Source organism: Parasteatoda tepidariorum, chromosome 6 (genome assembly GCF_043381705.1).
Source record: "Parasteatoda tepidariorum isolate YZ-2023 chromosome 6, CAS_Ptep_4.0, whole genome shotgun sequence".
Lineage (NCBI taxonomy): Eukaryota > Metazoa > Arthropoda > Arachnida > Araneae > Theridiidae > Parasteatoda > Parasteatoda tepidariorum.
In genome coordinates, this window is record NC_092209.1 from 89,995,925 (window position 1) to 90,019,892 (window position 23,968).

Below are 23,968 nucleotides of genomic sequence, written 5' to 3' on the forward strand. Positions count from 1 at the left end.
TATTAAATAAAATGATAAAAATAATAAATATATACTAAAACGTTGTTCCGTGCTTGAAATTATCTTTGGATAAACACATTTTTTAACTATGAGCAAAAGTTCTTGCGATTTGGTGAAATATTCAAAAAGTAAAATTACCATTAAGGAGTTCAAACTTTGGAGCACTCTCTTGACCAAACTATTAGGACTATATTTCCTAGATTGGGGCTACCCTCAACATTTTGGGAATCAGAAATCTGAACCAGTCAAAATTAAATAATCTTTGTTTAATGAAAGTATGTTTTTACCTTTGATTTCGTCATTTAAAAATATCGGCTGCATTACATTTTACATTATAATTTGAATTCTTAATGTTTCTACAACTGTGGCAGAATTGAGGTGACATTGTCGCGGAACGTTACTGAGTTCTTAATCCATTTTGATTTCGTCATCGATCTGTTTATCAACAACTACTGCTACAATTTCATGTAATTTAATTTTTTTTTAAATTGAATGAGGATTTTCAAGATGCGACAATAGAATTTCAAGATGCGACAATAGTCCCCCCCAACCAAATTCATGAATATCACCCATAATATTCGAATCAAGAAATACTGCATATTCAATGAAAAAAATTACACTGTTTTTTTGTTTTTGTTACCTTAAATTAGTAACATACATATTTAAAGTATCCCGCAGAAAGATATTAGTGCTTGATAGTTTTGTTGCAGAAAGCCAGAAAAAATTCTGCCTCTTGGGTTTCTACAAATTGTTTTCAAAAATTCTATTACATTTTTTAAACTTATCTTTTAGTTAAAATATGAACTTGTTTACTTTTAATAAATTTTAAAAATAGTTGTTGTTGATAATAAATTGGTAAAGTATGTTTTTGTTATGTTTTAGTGAAAAATATGCCAAAATTGCAGCTAATAAATCTGATGGAGCAGAATTAGTTGGAAGCTGGAGTGTAGAAATAGGTTCTCAAGATCAATTCAGTATGTTTTGCATTGAAAGTTTTCATTACAATTCACAATAATAATTTTTGTTTGGAGAATTTGTTTAGACCTACACAAATTATTCTCTAGATGTGTTAGATTTTACAATGAATGTACATTGACTTTAATGTTTTCTTTTTTGAACCACTTTTATTATTATAATAATTTTTTTTGAACTAACCTCTATATTCTTCTGTTAAATAAGCTTTTCTATCCAAAGGTTTAATCAACCTTGAATATAAATGATGAAACTTTATACAAGTATCTTTGGGGTGATTTGATCCAAGTATTTAATGGGAAGATATTATGAATAAGGTTAAAACTGTAAATTTTGTTGAATTTCTTTTTGACAGGACAAAATTGATTTATTGTTCAAAAGTGTCTTAAACATGGTGCATAGTGTTTTTAAAAAGTGCTTAAAGGTGCTTTTTTCATGGGGTGTTTTTAAAAAGTGCTTCATTTTCCCTTTTCGAAACTGAAAGTTTTTTCTTTACCATGTTGATTTTCACCACACATAATGCAAAAGCGTGATTTTCACATTGTTCTACCCGACATTTTAACTATTCATTCGACCACAATCTATTTTGGCGTACCATCGGTCCATAGCGTTTAAAAGCGGTAATCGTTTTACATGATTAATTAAATACTTGATGAGTCCCAATGTGCATCTACTGAGCAAAGTTCAGTGAGATTATTGCACTCTCATGTGCAACTCTGCTACATTTTGCAAGTAGATATTCTCTTTCAGGCTTCATTTTCCACCCTCTGATATCAAACCGAAAAATCTCTTAACCATTATAATGACTGATATAATCAAGAAAAGAGTTCTTTGTCAGAAACTAGTTATTTTATCGTGATCATGTGAAATCTTTGAAAATTATTTTGCATTTTTGTTAATGTCTATAGAGAGTGTTTAAAAGTATTTTTGAGTGCTTAAAAAGTTCTTAAAAGGTGCTTATTTTTTGTTGAAAGATTTGGTTATGCACACTGAGGACGGTAAAAAAAATTTTTGTGCTGTATTTTATCATTGTGTCCAAAACCAGGCCATCTTTTATTTTGATTTATTTGAAACAAAACATTTTTTCCCTTTTTTAATTGCTTAATGTTGGTTATTTTTTTTCCAGTTCACGTGTGGCGCTATAAACACGGTTATAACCATGCCCATGAATTTTTGGAGTTACGTCACACGGATAATGATTTAAAGAGTCTGATAAAGGATCGTATACCCTTTATAAGGCACAGAGAGAATCAATTCATGTTATCTTTTAGTTTCTGGGGACACCCTCAGCCTAAAGAAGGTTCTAATATGTATGAAATGAGATCTTATGTTCTTAAGGTATTTTTTTTCCTTTGTTATTTAGATTTTTTTTATCGCAAGGCATTTTACTGATGCTAATTGTTATTTATTTTTATTTTAAAGCCTGGCACCATGATAGAATGGGGAAATAATTGGTATGTTCTTACACAAACAAATTTTTCCTTATGCTTATTCAATGTTATTTTTTCCCATGCTCTAATAATCTTTTTTTTATCACATTATTTTCATTATCGTCATTCACATTTTTTGCACGAGCATGAATTAATAATACTTATGATATGAACTGGATTCTCCTAAGAATCAGTGATTTAATAAATGTATTAAAGGAGATACAGTGAGTGTTCTTAGTTTTTTTTTGCCAGAACTTCAGAACAACGCTCAATTTATGTTGATAGAATTGGTAATGGATGTAATGTTTCAATTGCATTTTTGGCAGTTATTGATTTTCACTTGGATTTTAAACATCCCAATATATATTTTCAACAATATGGAAAATTCGAATCGTGCATTTGAGTATTTACTTTATAAGGCTTTTTTTCTATCAAATTTTTGGCAGTTATTGCTATTGATTTCTCCATAGTTTTTAGATCTGATATTTTTTATACAATAGTATTTATTACAACAGCCTAATCTTGAAAGGAAACACGCATTTGAGGAGCCTGTTTCGTGTGATTTCATCTTGTATCTTTTTTCCTAGCAATTACTACTATGAATTTCATGATTTTTAATTATATTTTTTATTGTGATAATTATTTACAAAATGTGAAGAAGGAAATAATTTGTGTCCGCCCCCCACAAACATGCGAGAATATCACCCATACTATCAGGATAAAAAATTATTACATGTTTTATTAAAAAATATCTATATATAGTTTTTTCTTTGTAAACATCAGCACTTTTGTTATTTTAAATTTGTAGCATCTATGTTTGTTATTATTAAAAGTATCTTGCAGAAAGATATTAGTGATAGAGAGTTTGTCACAGATAGCTCAAATAAATTCTGCTACAGGGATTTTATATATTTTACAAAGAGAGTTCTTTTCTTTTCTTTAAAATCAAGTAACGGGTAGAAATCTGCAAACTTTCCCAATCGGAGAGCATTCGGCCAAAATTGTTTTGATGTATTTGGGGTAGGAAGAGGGGCCTACTTAAGGAAAGATGTAAGTTACAGTTAAATCTCTAATTTTTAATAATTTCTTTTTCGAAATACTGAGCACATATTCCGAAAGTCTCAGTCATTGCTACAGCTGTTTGTAGTGTGTCTACCAATACAAAAATACAATTGAAATTCACTAGTATAATATGAGACATGTTAACTCGATTCTATGTTGGGTGGCGATGAATATGGACATTGCTGATCTTTAAATTTTTCCACATTGGTGACCTCCAGGCGTGATGTGAACATACCTACTTTGACGGAAACTTCCACTTCGAAGTGAGCACTCGCCTATCGTAACAGTAACGCCTACTTTGATCTGTATGTGCCTTTCTCGATGGATCGTCCGCATTGAACAGTTCACTTGCTACTTTTGACTGCGACTTTGTACTCCTCACAATGTCGCTACTTAGTCTCAATTACACAGAACATATACACCTGACTGCTAAAGGCAGCACAGGAACGACCACAACCGTGAACTTAATACAACTCTCACGATCAGCACTCAAAAGTAGGGTGATCTAAATACAGCTCTCCCGGCTTCTCACAAAACGCCAATGACTCAACTAGTGGTATCCTTTCATTGAATTCTACCACAGCTATTATTCTAGTGGGGGGAGTTCTGTAGTGTATCTACCATTACAAAAATACAATTCACTAGTATATAATACATGTTAACTTGATTCTGTGTTGGGATACCTTTTCATAGATGAAGGATGACATTGCCGATTTCTACATTTTGCCACATGTTCATGCTTTAAAACTTTTCACTTTAGCTGCTCAAGAAAAAATTAAATGCTTTAAAATTATTTCTCCCTCCTTTTAAATAGAATTTATGGCTGTAAAATTATTGAAAAGTAATAAACAAAGTGAAGTTCTGCTAAATAACTGTTGCTGATCAGGAAATTCAGGGAGTCATAATTAGGTAGTCTTTTTAGATTTAGGTAGTCTTTTTTAGATCGCCACGTATTATGCAAAAGCGAGCTTTTCACGTTGTTCTATTCAACATTTTCTCAATTAATTCAACCACAATCTATTTTGGCGTCCATAGCTATGGAAGCACCAATCATTTTACATGTTTGATGAAATACTCGCAAGTCTACTAAGCTGGATGCAGTGAGATTCATGCATTCTCATCTGCAAAACTCTGCTGCATTTTGCGAGATATTCTAAATTTCAGGCTTCATTTTTCACCACCTGTTATCGAACTGAAGAACCTCTTGATCTTTTTATAATGTCTAACATAATAAAGAAAATAATTATTTGTCGGAAACGAGTTATTTTATCATAATCATGTAAATTTATGTAATCATGTCTTTAAATCTTAAATTATTTTGCATTTCGTTAATGTATAATGGTACTTAAAAATATTTTTTGAGTGCTTAAAAAATACTTAAAAGGTGCTTATTTTTCTTTGAAAAATTTGGCTATGCATGTTGTTTGTAATGCTTATTTTAACTAAAACATTTTTTTAAATGAATGCTTTAATATTTTTCTATTAACAATATTTCATGTTACAGGGCTAGAGGAGTAACTTATAGAAAAGAGAGTGCAGTTGCTGGCTTTTTCTCACAGATAGGACAATTGTATATGGTTCATCATATATGGAGTAAGTATATCTGTTTCTCCATCGGAATAAGAAAGAGCACTTTTGAGTTTTGAAAATGCACTCACTTAAAGCCGTAAAAATTTTTTGAAATGTGTAATATTATGTAATAGCTGAATTTTATCTTCCAATTTTTTAAATTACCCTCATATACTATTTTACATGTATGTTTAAAAGTAATTCTTTGTCATTATCAAAGTAAGTGAAAAATTTGTAGTGTGTAAAAATAGTTTTAACAATAATATCTGTGCATAATTTTAAAAAAATAAATGAATAATCTAAAAAAAAAAGATTAATTGATAAACAACTTGAAAGCTTCTTTCTATAATTTTAACTGAAAATTATAAGGAAATTGACATTAAAAGGCAAATTTTTTTTAAAAGAAAGGTTTTTATTTTGAAAATAATTTTGAAATTTAAAATCACTTATGAAAATTTTCAATATCCTTCGCCGAAAAAAAAAAAGATACTTGTAAACATTTTCCCGAGATGAGAATAACCCTAACAAAGTAAATATTTTTTATAGTAATCAAAATTAAACGTATAAACACAGATATTTTTACCTCAGTGTAATTATTATTTTAACAATAAAATTATCTCTTTTAAAATGGAACATAAATAAGAAGGCAGTGTTTTTAAGTGATGACAGCTTGTTTTTTGGAGACACTCTGTCCATTTTTTTATACTTTCCCTTTTGTCTTTTTAAGAGCTACAAAGCACTATAAAGGCTAAAAAATAACAAATTTAATCAGTTAGAAAAGACATAGAATAATTATTTGACTGGTTTTCATGAAAAATTTATATCGCTCAAAGTGTCTTTTATTTCTGATACTCAAATTTATATTTTTCATGTTTCTATTGTGTTTATAAGATATAGTTATCGAACTTGTGAAGAAAATTAATCAAAATGAAGCATTTATCTATCAATTTTGATATGGCAAACTTCACAACATATGTATCAATTGCTTAAATGCTTATTTTTGCTTTAATACGTAGCATGCGGGCAACTTTTCCAAAAAATATGGTATGCGTGATTTCATAAAAGTTGGAGCACACTTGTCACTTTAGCTACAACTTCAATTAAAAAAATAAATTAGGATAAACGATTGCAATACTGATTACATTGAATCATTTATATTTTGGTAATGACGAATGGATAATTTCTTTGAGAAACAAAACGGAAACAAAGTAATTATTCTACCACTTTTTAAATATTTGTATGGATTGCAGACATTTAAAAAACTTATTTTTACGTGACTCACTCGCAATTTGTTAAGGAGACAGTTGCATTCAAAATTCCTAAAATCATCTGAACTGACTGTCTTCTGGACTGGATCAAGTGGAATAATAATAAGGAAATAAATGTCATATGAATTCTTAAAATGTACTATTTATAGATTCTAGTAGGCTTCTGCACTGAAATTAAAAGTACTTGTTAAACTATGTTATTTTGATCTTAATTGAAAGCTTAATTTATCTATAATACTTTTTTTTATCGTATAAGTAATAAAGAATCATTTGAATTTTACATTAAAAAACATAAATTCTCTAATAGTATTCATGTCTTTTCTATATTATTTTGCACTGTTATAAATTTACTATATATATCATATCTGCTTATCTGATCTAGCATATCTGATCTTGTTGTATATTAAAAAATTGTCAGTCGTGCAATTACATTATTAATAGAACCTAAGTAAAATTCAATAATGTAATTTTTTTTTAGTTTTAATGCTTTTTTTCATGTTTTTTTTATGTTATTGTTCACCATTATTAATTTACTGCCATTATTTATTTATATTTCTGTTGGATTATTTTATAAACTTGTTTAAACAGTAGATTTTTTTAATTAACTGGAAGTTACATTTGAATGGTTGGTTACATTTAATTAGAAGGTCCCAAACAGAATGAATGTATTTTTTTTAAAGAATTAATTGTGATATAGGGTAAAATTAACAGTTGCTAACTGCCACGGTTCGACTAAGTACAACAAGTTTCTATTAAAAAATCGTCTAGCCACCCTACTGCTCCTTTTCTTTGACGATAATGCACCTAATGTGCATTTTATAAACTTTTTTCAAAAAATGTTAGATTATGTTAGTTGTTAAATGACATTGTGAAAATGATATATTTTGTTTCTTAAAATGTTTCTTCACTTTAGAAATAAACCTTGCAATGTTAGCCATATTTTAGAAAATGTTTCTGAATTAATCTATCAATATGAACAGTTTTTTTATTGTGAAAAATTTTCAATTTTTGAAAGGTTTAAAAATAAAAAGTTTAATTTAAGTCTGTTAAAAATGATGCAAATGCACAGTAGAAAAATTCTCTAATTTTGCCCTATACCCTGGTATAGTCAATAAGATATTTTTGTAGGGGACATTTAGTGAAACAGTGCTCTTAAATGTGACGGAGCAATGAGAAAAAGACACGATACCTAACAAATACAAGAAGAGTTTTTTCTCTGATTGGGATTCTTCGATGTAAAAGAAACAAAGCACTATCGTGCCACTTTGTGTTTCTCGAAATAAAGTAAAACTAGCCGCTGCTTGGTCCTCTTTTAGAGAAAGTGCGGTTGCGCTGTTTGGGATTCTTCGACAGTTGTGATTCAAACGGTCAAACATTGTAACTAAATTTTATATATGATTAATAAATTTGTGAAAAAAATGTATTGCATATTTAGGTTATAAGAATCTACAAATGCGAAAGGATGTAAGAGATGCTGCATGGAGAAAACCTGGCTGGGATGAATGTGTTGCTCATACTGGTTAGTCTTATCTTGTTTTTTAATATTTTGATTTTCCAACACCATTTTTAATTAATATTTCTCAGCATTAATCAGAGTTACTTCTCTGCTTGAAATTTACAGTTGAAATTCAATTTTCTGAATTACTCAGTAAAATGCTGACCACAGTTATGTCATTTGACACACATCTAAACCTCCATGATTCCCCTATCCCATAGCAGGTCATGGTGCGTTGCGATTTTTAAAAAATGCTTAAAGGTGCTTATTTTCATTTTTTAAAGCCCTAAAAGGTGCTTTTTTCATGGGATGTTTTTAAAAAATGCTTAATTTTCCTTTTTGGAAAAAGAGATTTTTAAAAAGGGAATGTCAATTTTCACCATGTATTATGTAAAAACGTGCTTTTCACATTATGCTATTCATTATGCGATTTTAAAAAGTGCTTAAAGGTGCTTATTTTCATTTTTTAAAGCCCTAAAAGGTGCTTTTTTCATGGGATGTTTTTAAAAAATGCTTAATTTTCCTTTTTGGAAAAAGAGATTTTTAAGAAGGTAATGTCAATTTTCACCATGTATTATGTATAAACGTGCTTTTCGCATTATGCTACTCAATATTCAATTCACGAGTCATTCAAACTTAATGCCTTTCGGTGTACCGTCGGTCGTTAGGGTTTGAAAGCACCAATCATTTTACATGTTTGATTAAATACTTCTGAGTCCGCATGTGGATCTGCTGAGCTGGGTTCGGTGAGATTATTGCACTATCGTGTGCAACTCTGTTGCATTTTGCAAGATATTCTCAATTTCTGGCCTCATTTGCCACCCTCTGATATCGAACTTAAAAATCTCTTGATCTTTTTATAATCACTAATATAATCAAGAAAAGAGTTTCTTGTCAGAAACGAGTTATTTTATCATGATCAAGTAAAGTCTGAAAATTATTTTAAATTTTGTTAATATATAAATAATATACTTAGAAATATTTTTGAGTGCTTAAAAAACACTTAAGATGTGGTTATTTTTTGTTGAAAGGTTCAGCTACGCACCCTGTAAGTTTGTGCAAGAATGCTTAACTTTACTTTTATTTAGGATCAAATTAGAACGTTATATTTTAGTGAGGCGGTAATAAAGTTTGATTTTATAGTAAAACCTCTGAAATTTATCATTATTATAGAACACCAAATTTAATTTTGTAAAAATTTTTTTAAAAAAATGCACTTGTAAAGTTTTGAATTACGTAAAAATTTAAATGAATCAGTTTTGCAAACATTTCACTGCAGTGAAGAAAATTATGGAAAAATAATAAAGAAAGAAATGTATAATAAATAAATAAATAAAAATACTATTTTAAATGTACACACATTATATGCATGTTTAGAGATATCTGCATTAAACAACTTATGTTCTTTCAGTTCCTTTGATTCGAAAGATGGAAAGTCGATGGATGAAACCGACGAAATTCTCCCCCATCCAGTAATATTATTTTTATTAATATTGTTTACACATTTCTTCTGTTCCTGAAAATCTTGTAAGAAAAATCCCTGAAGAGTAAGATATTTCAAACAGGACATCAAAAGGAAGCACTCAAGTAGTTTTTACAATCTGATGTCAAACTATTCAGGCTCAATATAGTTTAGTTGAAGTTACCTGAGTGGAAGGCTTTATATACCCCATCAGTGATTGCTTTCCCTTTTTATCTCTTTCTTTATCTTTTTGAAGGTGTAGTAAATTAAGTTATTATATTTCAGTTATTTGTTTGAATTCACTTTCCCAGAAAAGAAATTGGACAGCTCTTTATTTACTGCAAATTCCACCAGCTTGTTTAATTAAAAATATTTTAAGACATCTCAAAATAAAAGATAAAAATATTTATCAATGTATCAGATAATTCCCATAAATGAACTAGAAGAAGTAATTCATTTATGTCAGATGATTCACATAAATGAACTAGAAGAGGTAATTCATTTAAATGTCAGAATTATTTTGTTGAAGTTGCAAGTGTTATTACTGTTTTGAAAGAGTTTATATTAGCATAATTGCCTTTTCAGATCTGATTTATATATAATTTTTATTAGAAAAGTTTATTTATTTATTTTTTTGCGTAAACAAATTAAACTTTTTTTCTTCTTTGTTCTGTTAAGTTTTGTAGAAACTTGTATGTTTTGTGTAATATTTTACAAAAATTATTGAAATATATATATGCTCATTTTGTGTGCTCAACACCTTATATTTCTGGCAATTTTTACAATTTAAGCAATCAAATTATATTGTTTAATTTTAGTATTTTAATCACAATCTTATTTCATTGGTTATTAAGAAAGCTAATTTATTATTTATCTTTAATAAATTAGTTTTTTTTTGTTTAGTTAAACTTTGTATAATCCTTTATATTTCTTATAATATTTTAAAAGGCTTATTGAGTAACACATATGCTCATTTTGTGTGCTCAACAACTTTTATTTTTGGCAATTTTTGGACTTTCAAAAATTAAATTATTATGTTTAATCTTATTATTTTAATTTCGGAATATTTGCCTTGTTTGATTAGGTATTAAATTTATCTAATTTTATTAATGCAATAGTTTCGTGAAATCTCAATATTTGTGTTCATTGCTCACCAGACATTTTCTTCTCAATATTTTACTTTTTTTTTAGTTTAATTTATATGATTTATATGCATATCTCAATGTGTTCATTATTTTAATTCTAAATTGACAAAAAATTGTTTAATACCTTAGATTTATTCTAAGATTATGCTAAACATGAAGGTTTGTGTAGATTTTCTTTAAACTTAGTATTATTTTTAAGTTTAGTATTTCTTCCAAATATTGTATATTTTTTCTGTTTAGTGTTTGTGTTTTATTTATTTAGTCATTTAATTCATAGATTAAAGTAATGCAAAAATATCCTAAATCAGAATTTTTTGTTAAAAATAGCTTGTTGAAAAACACTTTTTATTTAAAGAGGTCTTACAGGAGTAAAACTTAAAAAAAAAAAAAACTACCTTTCTATATTTTTTCTTATTTTAAACAACGCATTTGAGGGTGAACAAAATATCCACTTCATTTTTCCCCGGTCACTATGGCGTAAAAATGTTACCAAAAATCAAAATGTTTTTCTCTTGTTCAAGTATTATCTTTATAATTTTAAAAAAGTTAGAAATTTAACCATTTTTTAAAAATTGTTTAAAGAAAGAATGCTTTGTTCTAACTGTTAATGGTAAAGATTCTTTTCTTAAACTGTCATCATTTTGTCATTTTTCAATATCTTTTTAGTATACGCAATAACTAAAATTCTGCATATTTATAATTTCTATCAGTTTTGAATATTAGGCGGAAGTTATTGTAATGGTTTTTTAAGAAGAGTTTTAAGGTTGATAAAAATTTGGCTAATATTTAAACGCAATTCCCTAGTCAGCGAATCAACGAGTAAAAATTGCTTGTATATCATGAACAGTTTGTTATAAAAAATTCTGCTCATGTCTTATTTTTCATGTTATTAAGACCCTTTAAGCTTAAGGTTATATTAAACAGCATTTAGTCTACTTAGTGGCATGTTTTATGTGATATTTATTTATCACTTTGCTTTTAAAACTAGTCATTTTTTTCTTTTTAGTGTCTCAATTAGTCTTTTACTCATTTGTTTGAATTTAATTGTAAACAAACTTATGCATTAATTAATGTATCTATTCAAGGTTGCCACTCCACAGGGAAAACCTGGAAAACACAGGGAATTTTAAAATCACCCAAAATAACAGGGGAAATGCAGGGAATTTTGATTTTTTTTTTCTTTGCAAACTGGGAAAATACAGGGAATTTTGTTTCTTATTTTTGTGATTTAAAAAATTGTGACCACTCAAAGCGTCATCTAGAGGATATTGAACCTTGATATTTTAGCTATACTAAACTATTTCATTTACTATAGCATTAAAGTATGTTCAGCTGTTTTACCAGCAATTAAAACTAATAAATATAGTTAGCCCAATATAGCTCACACAAGAGCACAGTAATTGTTGTTTCCTCTTAATATATTGTGTATTATATGTACAGGGATTTTTTTTCTTCCAGATTTGAGTAGCAACCCTGATATTTTTGTAAAAAAAGGAAGATCTTTTTACATGTATGCATAATTTGCATGCATTTAATTGCATATGCATGTGGGGTGTGTGGGAGCTAATGGTTCAAAGAACCAGCAACTAAAATATTTTACTGGTCTATATACTTTTAGTGGTCCTTTCCTATGCCTGTATTTTATTTGGAAAAAAAAAGTTGACGTCTGGGTACAAAATAATATTAACAAATGCAATATTAAAAGTTTGTAAAGTAATAATAAATTGAATTGAAGTTTTATACAGTCAAAATGGACCTTCGAGGGACTGAAATTTCAATATCCGTTCCGCAAACAATTTTAACTAATAGTTCCAAACTCCCTCTTTTTTATTACTCGTTATTTAAATAAATGACCCATAAAAAGAAATACAAAAATTATTGAAAAATAATGCTTGGCAACAAAAATGTGTTAACTTTTATTTTTTATTACTCTTAGTCTTGAGTACAAAAAAAAATCTTTAGCTAATGATCAATCCTCAACATCAGATATGAAAACATTTTCGACTCTCTGATAATTTTTCCTGAATTTATATTATTCCGCTTTTTAAACTTGTCTACCCAGGCATTCAAGCACATAAAAGTAGTCACACGAAATCACTCAGCAAATTCATCTGCTTTGACTTGAAGCATTTGTCCAGATTCCGGTTTTTTCGAATGCTGAACCAATTCAATAATGAAGCAAATAAGAAAAAATGCTTATTGCTACATTCCATGCTACAAATGTTTTTAAAAATCGGTATATGTATTTTTTATTATTTTTTTAAGTCGACATTTCAAGTTTATTTCATAAAAAATGAAGAAAATAAATCAGTCGAAGACAGAAAACGTCCGTAATATCCAACTTCCCCTCTTTTTTTGGTTCACTATATCTACGAAGAATAACACGATACGTGTGTAGCAAGCCATGGGAGCAAACATTTCGTTCCCTATATCTGGGAGTTCGCACCGTGTTCTCTATAGCGGGGTTTGACTGTATATGTTTTCATAAACACTTTAAATATAATGTAGATAATTTTTTTAATATTAAGTTCATCAAGGGGAAATAACGGGAAAAATTACAGAAAATGTGCAATTATGAACAAGTAATATTTTATTGTCAGCACCGAAACAAATCAGTTGATGTTTCTTTTACTCTCAGTTGACTGTAATCAGTTCAAAAGACCACTGATAATTATTTTATGGGAGACAGATTGTTAATTTCAAGCCCCGTTTGTTTTTTATTGCAAGATGATAATATTTTGTTGTTATTGACATTGAAAGAAATAGGTTTTAGTAAAATACACAGTTATATATGCACCTATGTATTTATTAAATTTAAGTTCTTTTTTATGATGTACCAGTCTTTCATATAAAGATAGTTGTTTTACTCAAATTGGATTTGATGATTTCTGCATTATGTTCGCTTCTGTGAAATATCGAAACATCGACTTTCACCAGGGAATTTCAACAATCACATAATCGCATAGATGATTATTCCAAATAATTGTTATATCCAATTTTATATTTATGTGTCCATTGATATTGTAATATTTGTCTGATTTTTTCATATCGGATTAAGATAGATTGGATAAAACATCCATTATAAGGAATACCAGGCATTTAACTTTGAAGTGATATAAAAAACGTTTTTTTCCTACTTAGGTCAACAGAATTTTTTTTTTTTTTTGAAATTTTGTTCAGAAAAATTTTATTTTAGTTACTTTTTGTTAAAAAATTACAATTCTTTCTCCCATATGAAATTGAAATTAGTGAATTAAATTTAATGAATGAATTAATATTTGGAAAAAACTGTATTAACATCAAGTGTTATCCACTAAAGTTGGTCTTTGAATTTGAGTGGTTGAATAAAAAGTATTTTATTAATGATTGAAAATTTGAACAAGATATAGGGAGAATGTGAACTAATAGTAGGAATTGGAAAAAACATCACTGTAGGAAATATCAGACAATGGCACTTAATTTAAGATTAATTAATTTAAAAAAATCAATGTATTGAAAACTGAGCAAAGATTTTTGCTCTCAAAAATACATTAGGGTGGAGAATATTGGTTAATTTCTCTATGTCTGTCCAGTATCCAATAATTTTTCTGATCTTTTCTAGACAGATAAGTAAATATTGAGAATAAATTAATTTGAAATCAGACCTAACATTTATTTTGGAGATATACCGAAGCAACTATGTGATTGTTGACATTTACCGACGAAAGTCGGCAATTTCAGTCTTTCACAGAAACATTTTAAAAGTCTTTGTGAATTTGAAATGCAAATATATTTCCATAAGCAATTATTTTTTGTAATGAAATGCATTGATCATGCATCGTTGCATGTCTTGTGATATTCTTGTAATCGGTTAATAATAGAAGTGGACTGTTTCTTGATTCAGACCTATTTTCAGTGTAGAGATACCAACTAGTAACACTGTACAACCACCTCAATTCCAGTTATTTTTAACTTTTTCCTAATAAAAATGTGTTTTTGTCCAAAAATGTGTTTTGTTACTTACTTTAATATTAGTTTGATGTTATATGCAGTTGTTGTAATATTCCTCAACCAGAGCTATAGTATATTCAGTGAAAAGCTACACTAGATGTAAATACGTCACTTGGTGGTATCACACGTTTATCAGTTAATTGATAATGTTAAACTTAGTGCCTGGATTTTACACTTATTAATTTTTTGTATCATAGGAGTATTATTAGCAAGTCAAAATAATATAAAGTTAATCAGTTTGCAAGTAACTGGTCTATAACTGCTTGAATATGTAGTTTCATTGTATTCTGAATAAGTTGTGCATTTAAAATAAACAGAATAACCTCTCTGCTATTCATTTTTACCATAATTGTATAAAAATGTGTAATGAGAGAAAAATCCCCAAAAGTGACAAACCTTAACAACATTATACATGATGCGTAGCATTTTTAAAAAATGTATTAAGGTGCTTATTTTCGTTTTTTAAAAGCCCTTAAATGTGCTTTTTTCATTGGGTGTTTTTTGAAAGGTGCTTAATTTTCCCTTTTGGAAAATGAGCTTTTTTTTCTTTAGCCTGTCGATTTTTGCCACATATTATGCAAAAAGCGTGCTTTTCACATTGTTCTGTTCAACGTTTTCACAATTCATTCAACCACAATCCATTTCAGTTTACCGTCGGTCCATAGCAAATGAAAGCTCCAATAATTTTATATGTTTGGTTAAATACTTGCGAGTCCGTATGTGTAACTGTGCTGGGTTTGGCGAGATTATTGCACCCTCCTGTGCAACTCTGCTGCATTTTGCAGAATATTCTCAATTTCAGATTCTGATATTGAACAGAAAAATCTCTTGATCATTATATAATGGCTAATACAATCAAGAAAAGTGTTCTTAGTCAGAAACTAGTTATTTTATCATGATCATTTAAATTCTTTGAAAAATAGTTTGCATATTATTATTGTATATAGAGTTTCAAATATTTTTTGAGTGCTTAAAAAGTACTTAAAAGGTGCTTATTTTTTGTTCAAAGATTTGACTATGCACTCTGTTATAGCCACCTATTTGTTTACTTTTGGTCTATCTTTTCTGTTAACACACTATAGAGTGTCCCTCCATTTGAACATAGAGTTTAAAAAGCCCTGCAGGTCTGTGGTTGGCTGAGAACACAACAGAAACAAAAATTTCCTTCCTGGAGTTAACCTAGACCAGGGATGGGGAAACTACGGCCCGCGGGCCAACTGTGGCCCGCCGGAGGATTTTATCCGGCCCGCGGATAGAATTTTTATTTGCCGATCAGCGGCAAATATAAACAATATACATCAATTTTATTGTCGACTATGTTTAAAATTATTTCTGTTTTTCCTTTTTTAACAAAGTACTGATGACATTTTTACTTTCTCTATTTTTGTTCTACAAAACATAAATTGATGGAAATAGTTAGCACAGACAGCTTCTATTGGTAAAATGTTGAAAGCAGAAGTTCTTTATAGAATAGCCGTAGATTGGCTCCAACTAGCGTTTGTCTTTCTCGAGGAGCTGACTTATGGAATCTAATATAGGTAAATTGTACTTCACATTTGGCAGACTGCGCATTTTACGCTCCAAAGAGCGGACAATCTAACAATCATCTGAAGCAGTTGTTTCTAAATATGCCTAAGTTTGACAAATCATTACCAAAAGCTAGTTTCCAAAATTTAAAATTTCACGCCCAGAAAATCAGTGCTATTGTAGCTTAATCTTATATACGTGAACAAGAGTTTTCAATTATGAACCTTAGAAAAAATTATTTCAGAAGTAGACTAACAGAAAAGGATTTAGCCTTGTTCCTGAAAATGAGCACATCTCACTTCGAACCTTAATATAAGGAACTTTCAGAAATAAAAACGCAATTTCCTTCATCCCACTAAATATTTAAATTAAAACTTGTATATCGCTTTTTTTCTTTCTTAAATTTTGAAGATCTTTCTTGGCCCACCAAACATTTTTTTTCTTGATTTTTGGCCCTCGACCAAAAAAGTTTGCCCATCCCTGACCTAGACCGTATCTTTATTTGACAGAATCTCAGTATGTATTTTTCTTTTAAAATTAATCTTAATTGTTCTAAGTATGTATTAAGTGCTAAACATCCTTACATTTTGTGAATTTATTGGTTTCAAGAACTCATGGGCAAAAAAACAAATCATCAAAGTAAATTGAATCAATAGAATTAGTTCACTTCGGTTATTCGAATTGGCGAGTGATTCGATAATGAATTTGATAAAAATGATTGATCTAGTATAAAATTGATAGATCTATTAGTAAACAGAAGTACAGTACAGAACCCGTTATCCGGAAATCAGAAAACCGGAAAACCAAAAACCCGGAACGAAATTCAATAGATTTTCGCGCCATTTTTAAAAAGAAAATTTTTCTTCCTCATAAGATTTTAGGATTTTTTTTTCTTTTTTGAAAGATATTTACCTTANTTGGCAGACTGCGCATTTTACGCTCCAAAGAGCGGACAATCTAACAATCATCTGAAGCAGTTGTTTCTAAATATGCCTAAGTTTGACAAATCATTACCAAAAGCTAGTTTCCAAAATTTAAAATTTCACGCCCAGAAAATCAGTGCTATTGTAGCTTAATCTTATATACGGGAACAAGAGTTTTCAATTATGAACCTTAGAAAAAATTATTTCAGAAGTAGACTAACAGAAAAGGATTTAGCCTTGTTCCTGAAAATGAGCACATCTCACTTCGAACCTTAATATAAGGAACTTTCAGAAATAAAAACGCAATTTCCTTCATCCCACTAAATATTTAAATTAAAACTTGTATATCGCTTTTTTTCTTTCTTAAATTTTGAAGATCTTTCTTGGCCCACCAAACATTTTTTTTCTTGATTTTTGGCCCTCGACCAAAAAAGTTTGCCCATCCCTGACCTAGACCGTATCTTTATTTGACAGAATCTCAGTATGTATTTTTCTTTTAAAATTAATCTTAATTGTTCTAAGTATGTATTAAGTGCTAAACATCCTTACATTTTGTGAATTTATTGGTTTCAAGAACTCATAGGCAAAAAAACAAATCATCAAAGTAAATTGGATCAATAGAATTGGTTCACTTCGGTTATTCGAATTGGCGAGTGGTTCGATAATGAATTTGATAAAAATGATTGATCTATTATAAAATTGATAGATCTATTAGTAAACAGAAGTAATTAGACTTAAAGATGCTGATCGTTAAATTCTTAATCATTTATCATATCTTCTATTCAATTGTAATTTGTAACAGTATATTAATGTTATTTGAACAAAAATAATAATTGTAAAACGGTTAATAAGATTAGACCACCTTTCTAAATAACTTTATCTTAATATGTAGTGCAGAATTACATTTAATAATAAAACAAACAAACAATTCTCTTAGTTTTAAACTCTTGAATTAAAAGCAGTACAAGAAAATAACTTTAAATTAGGGATACGAAAATATTTATCGAATACCTTTATGACTTTTTTTCAATTTTATATTCTGATGACAACCAAAACAATATGAGAATCATACCACGTGATTTTCCGGCCAATAAAAATGCACGGACAACAATGGAAAACTGCGACAGCATCATTAGAGATATAGTAAAATACTGTCTTAACAAAATTAAAATGTTTATCTTTAATATTATGAAAACAGCATAAACAGAAGTTTATGCTGACAGTCAATAAATGTTTACCAAAGTGATTCATACCGTCATAAGCATATCTGCTATATACGTATATCTTTTTCATATTATATATTTGTTTAGTTTATTCTTGTAATACTTTTTAAATATCTATTCTCATCTTTAATAATGAGTAAAAGTGTTTTATAATATGTTTTACGTACAAAAGAAGTTAAAATTAACTATAAACTTCAGTTACAAAAATCATGGAAATTTGATAAAAATCAGTCTGGAAAAGTTCTTTTTTGAGTGTTTGTGATCAACCCTGGAAAATATTGTATAACTATTTTCGAACTTTTTGTATAAAATTCCTACAGCTTCCACTATCATTATACCAAATATTTTATTGTTTTGTTTTGTAATGAGGTATTCTTTGGCTAGTAAAAGATTAAGTTACGTAAGAAGTAAAGAGTGTGCAATGATACCAAATAAATTTTAATGCATGGATACGACACTCATTCACAGTACAATACAAGGAATATTTACTTGATACATTAGAGAAAATGGTGATTGCAAGTTTTCTATTTTCTTTGAACGTAAAATCCAGTTACCCTGTATCTTCTAATGGAGGAGTGAACAATGAACTAATGCGAAATTCTCCTGAAATGTTCGAGTCTTTTTTATTCATTATATGCATAGGTTGAATATTGCTAGTACTAATAATTTCCTTTATTTATGTAATAGTATGTATAATTTTTCTACGGTAAGAACTCCCCCCCTCCATACCCCTACTTGAAATAGTTAATCCTCGTTACCATAGTTACCGCCACGGGTTCCGACAAATGAGTAGGGGAGTTCTTACTTAGACAAACTATAACTTTTCGTCTCCCAAACTCGACGAGCAAGGTAACTTTTTTTTATAACTTACTACTAAGAACAGTTACTCATACGATTGAACTAGTTTTCTTGGATGTCCAGGTTTGTTCAATTTTTAAACTTAAATGTACAGAATTTTATGTCTAAATTGTGGAGATCATTCACAAAATGCCATTTATTTTAGGTCAAAGTAATCAATAAATAACCTGTTTTGAAGAATTTATCTTTGAATTGAATCTATATTTAACAAAGGATGTTGTTTGTTTCTAGTTGCCATAGATAGGATTGCAGGACAGCTGCGCAAATTGCTCTAAAACGTCAGCTCTAAATGTTTTTTTAAAACCCAAAAATGCAAAGCTGCTCCAAAACTCTAGTAGTATTCTTTAAGCGAGAAATCCAACTTTGGCCCAATTTGGTTCAAAATTGTTGTCGCATCGTACTAAAAATATCGGAATTGGAGAAAACAAACTATTAAGAAACGTCGCATATAGAGCATGTCAAAAAGTAGTACCTAAAATTCGAAAGTTGCATCGAAATAACATTGTGCGTAAAATATCGGAATTATAAAAAACAATTGAATCTCATTGAAATCAATACACCAGAAAGTGATTTTCGAATAAATGATTACCTTAAACCTATATTCTTGTGTTGTAATAACCAGGAGCGGGCTTTTGCTTTTATTGGCTCTAAGCTAAACATTGAGTCGTTTTATCATGATTAACACAAGTCATGTTTTGTTCAATAAAGTATATACTAAATATTTCAATTTTAACAATTTTTTTAAATTTAAAACTGAATTTTTTTAAAGATTGTTTTCTTGTTTAACAATAAAAACTCAGTCGAAATGTATAACTAATGCTTTATATTAATAATAAAAAGATTAATATTATTTTATTATTGCAAACTAATTAATGAAGCCAGTTATTACTTTTTTTATCAAACTAAACACAATAATGAAATGCAAAGGCCAACTTGCCGATTGAAAAGTGAATTAATTTCAATTAAAAAAACATTTTTAAAAATAAATAATTCTTGGCAGAACGAATCGATACTCTAACTATATTTTTAATAAATTTAAAATTACTGTATGGAAATGAATAATAGAAATTAAAAGTTTATCTACATCTGAGCACTTAAATAAATTAAAAAAATTATTTTGTTTTTTAATTTATTAACTTTTTCCTTAATTCTATTATATGAATAAAACATTTACTATTAATAAAATTTTATATCAATGGTGTATTATTACATCCTTATGTATAATACATTATATAATGCAGTACTGTATAAGTGGTATTTTTTAGATAAATTTATGATTTAAAAAAAATTGTGCCAACAATGCTTTTTTATTTTACATTCCCCACTGCAGCTCTTAGGGATTGCCCTCCACATACACGCTCATAAATGGGCAATGGTTGAAATTTTTAATTTAATTAATTTCTATCGCATTAAAGTTGAAAGTTGACAAAAAATTCCATACTCTTATATTGAATATTACACTCCTGGTATAAAGGAACATTTGGAAACATAAATTATACAAACTCATATGAATTACCAATCGAAGGAATAATTAGAATTTATCCACGATTGTAAAATGATTGATAAAAGAAAAACTTGTAATATAACTCATAAACAGACCTGATTTTTTGGTGACCCTAAATTTTAGCGGTCTGCTACCCAATTCGCCCCACGGTGCTGGTAATTACATATTATTAATTCAAAATATCGGAACTAGAAAAACCACATGGTGGGATCGTCACGAATTGAAGATGTTAAAATGTAATTCAAAATTTGCGTGTCTTGGTAATATTTTATTAAAAATGTCGCGATTTGAAAAACCACGTGGAAATGGTCCCTTCTGAAAAACTGCAAGTAACAGCCGAAAAAAATAATGATCGTCAATCGGCGTGGATTTACGATGCAATGGCCACGAAGCGAGTGTTTCGAAGAATGAAATTCTAAAATTCGAAATTAGCTTGTCGTAATGGCATCGTATTTGAAATATCGGAATTTAATACACCATACAGAAACCGCCAAAAAACAATTTATAATTGGAGAAAACTCTAGCGGAAAACAATGTGTATTTACAAGAAAATCTGCTAGAATTGGCAGTTTTTTCTTTCTTTTTTTAAAATATATTATTTAAAATGTATATTTAAATACTATTTAAGACTTTTTTTTTTCTTTAGATTTTATTACGGCAGGAAACCCGTTTGAGTAAATTTTTTCAGTTATATATTTGTTTAGATAATTCTCTGTTCCTCTTAGGTCCTTTCTATTTAATAACACATTTTCATAATATGAAATGCGCAATTACAAGAACGTTTTTGTTCCAAATATGAAAATCATCCCCTCCAATTTGCACCAAATACCATATTTGCTTGCTATGAATTATATTTTTCTGCTCTTGAATGGTTGTGCTACTAATGCATTCATGGATTGATTTAAAATTTAGTTTTAGATTCCGATAGAGGTTTTAATTTGTTTTTGGTTTTCGACACTAAATGACTAATACATTTTTTGGCAATGGTTAAAACCCTCACGGCAATAAACATTAATTTGTGCAGCAGTTTTATTTATTTTGTTTTTTTATTTACCAGACGCTCTTAAAAATGACTTCTAAAAAATTAATTACCTTCGTTTTTGCAGTTGGTGAAGCTATGTTCTTGTCTTATCGGAAAGCAAAGTACCCCACTAAAATAAGAAAATAATAATATTTTAGTTGAAAGATGATTTACAATGGGTTAGACTATGATTGAGGGTGCCTCTTGATTCTCCCCAAGTTGTGATCGCTTTGCGATGTTTTATTTCTGGGAACCCAATCGTGATTCTGATTGATTTAGATTTTAGCGTTATTTTTCAATGTTTAACGGTATAGCCGATCGCAACGCTCGAATACACCATCTGGGGAGAAAACCGGTTCCAGACCCTTCTCCCTTTCCTCTCCTCTTTTCAGTTGTATAGGGATGTATTACGATATTTTTCGTTTTCAATTAATAAAAATATTTTTGTCAAAATTTCCACGATGCTTTCTTTTAGAACTATGTTTAATGTAGTTATCAGTTGCGTATAGTTTCCCTACTTCAAAGATTTTAATCCATATGACAATCAAGACAGAAACTAACGTACTTCCTTCTTCTATGAGTCTCCACACGCTAATGGTGAAAGCATGTGAAATGTTGCCATAGGTAGAGAGTTTTGCTCTACGCCACCTGTACCCTATTTCGATCAGCTAATATGTTATTTCAGAGGTCAGTTAGTTCTACGTTGGATGTCGGCTGGTAACGTTAATTTTGCTTCTGGTCTTGAAAATGACATCGGTAAGTAAGATAAATCTTAAGTTTCTGTACCAGGCCCGTAGCCACCCCGAAATTCTGGGATTCAAACTTTTTAGTCTTTCTTTGAGCCTCTCAGTAAAAAGAAAAACAAAAACTGTCGAATCAAACTTTTGCCCAGTGCATCAACTTTCCTTCGGTTAGACTCCTCCCCCGAAATGAATTGTTTCTCAGCATATTAATTTATGCAATATCTGAATCTACGCAGATTTCATTGACATCAAAAACCTCATGGGAGAAATGGAAGTATGGGCATCAAAGTGGAACCTGCGTAGACCAGATACGGCACTTTCAGCAATGGAAGAATGTGACAGTATCTTTTTCCCCAAACATTTATTGCTTGTTATTAATATTGGCTACATTGCCGATCACCACAGCAACTGCAGAAAGAACTTTTTCTACTCTTAAAAGCGTAAAAACAGCAACTAGAAATGCTACTAAAGAAGAAAGGCTAACAGGTCTAACTTTATTAAGCATATTTCGGGATATTCCGATTTGTCCTAAAAAAGTAATCGAAAAATTTTCTTCAATTCCCCGTCGCATGTCTTTGTAAACTTTGTTTACAAATTGATTATAATTATTATGCAATATTAATTGAAAAATAATTATTATGTAATATTTTTTAATTACTAGTTTAACTTTTGCAAACAACAGAATAAACAATATTTGTTACAATGTTTTTCCCTTACTTTGCATGTCTGAAACTGTCCTTGCTTCTTACCCCCCCCCCCCCCGAAAAAATATCCTGGCTACGGCCTTGTTCTGTACGATTTGAATAGCAATTGAAAGAAAGCAGTCACCGCCAGTCCGGCACCACAGACGCCATTTTCAATTCGTATTTCGCCAAATTTATGTGGCGATGGAGCTACACGAGATGAATGATAAGTACATGATAAATTTAAACTGCTATTAGAAAATTCTGTGTACCTAAAAGTGAGGATATTCAAGCTAAATAAAGTGAGTTCTTTTTTTTCTGTGCGCACTCCATTAGTTTTTGCCTCGATTCAAAATGCATTTTAGTGGGTTTATTAATTTTGCTTATATTGCAATTTAATTAAGTTTTGCCCGATGTTTTATTTTATTTTATAACCGTCGTTGAACAGCAGACCCAATATTGGATTTGCGACAATTATTGAACTCCGTAGCCTTGCAATTTTGAACCAATCCAGTATACAGGGAAACTTCTTGATCAGTAACCCCAGAGGTATTGATTTGTTATGGGAACATGGAGGACTTTAAGACTCGACAGATTTAACTTGCATCAGTCACCATTTACTACACGGGGCGTCTTCGGCCGGCGAAGATCGAACCCACGACCTCTTGGACATGGGCCCTGCACCCTACCGACCAGGCTATCCCGGCCCTTGCCGATTTTTTATTGAATTTTTCCCCCAATGTTTTATTGAAATTTCATTATGTTTTGGCCGCCATTCCTGTTTGCACGGTGTTCCGTGTGAACAGGAATGACGCCCAACAGAAATTGCCAATTTCGCCAAGGGGGCACCCTCAAGTATATTCTTACCGATGTTTTACAATGGTTAATAGGAATTGATTTATATTTAATAAATAGCAATAGTTGAAATAATATTATTTATCAAACGTTTCAGTTATTTCATATCTCAAGTTATTCTGTTCATTTTTGAGTCATGCAGTAAAGTCCAAAATTAAAGTTATTTTCATGTAAGTATTTACCTTCGTTATTGCCATCAGTCTTATAGTCAGATGCGGGTACGATTATCGCTAAATTA

At 29.6% G+C, this 23,968-nt stretch overlaps 2 protein-coding genes across 24 annotated transcripts in view; one reads left to right on the plus strand and one right to left on the minus strand.

Annotated features, from left to right (window-relative positions):
* LOC107437420 (protein NipSnap) overlaps window positions 1–14,389 on the plus strand; it is a 28,361-nt gene extending 13,972 nt beyond the window's left edge. For 2 of the 3 annotated variants that reach the window (XM_043048690.2, XM_043048691.2), the window contains exons 4-9: window positions 883–974; window positions 2,099–2,310; window positions 2,395–2,426; window positions 4,969–5,057; window positions 7,737–7,820; window positions 9,208–14,389. In XM_043048690.2, the coding sequence (XP_042904624.1) occupies window positions 883–974; window positions 2,099–2,310; window positions 2,395–2,426; window positions 4,969–5,057; window positions 7,737–7,820; window positions 9,208–9,272 (574 nt within the window). In that variant the 3' untranslated portion in view covers window positions 9,273–14,389. The remainder of the gene's footprint in view (window positions 1–882; window positions 975–2,098; window positions 2,311–2,394; window positions 2,427–4,968; window positions 5,058–7,736; window positions 7,821–9,207) is intronic. The other variant, XR_006225912.2, reaches the window with a different exon arrangement.
* A 4,099-nt stretch (window positions 14,390–18,488) lies between these two features.
* LOC107437419 (uncharacterized transmembrane protein DDB_G0289901) overlaps window positions 18,489–23,968 on the minus strand; it is a 77,029-nt gene continuing 71,549 nt past the window's right edge. For all 21 annotated transcript variants that reach the window (XM_071182848.1, XM_071182864.1, XM_071182860.1 and 18 more), the window contains 3 exons: window positions 23,913–23,960; window positions 21,521–21,579; window positions 18,489–18,669 (listed from right to left, as the gene is read on the minus strand). In XM_071182848.1, the coding sequence (XP_071038949.1) occupies window positions 21,557–21,579; window positions 23,913–23,960 (71 nt within the window). In that variant the 3' untranslated portion in view covers window positions 18,489–18,669; window positions 21,521–21,556. The remainder of the gene's footprint in view (window positions 18,670–21,520; window positions 21,580–23,912; window positions 23,961–23,968) is intronic.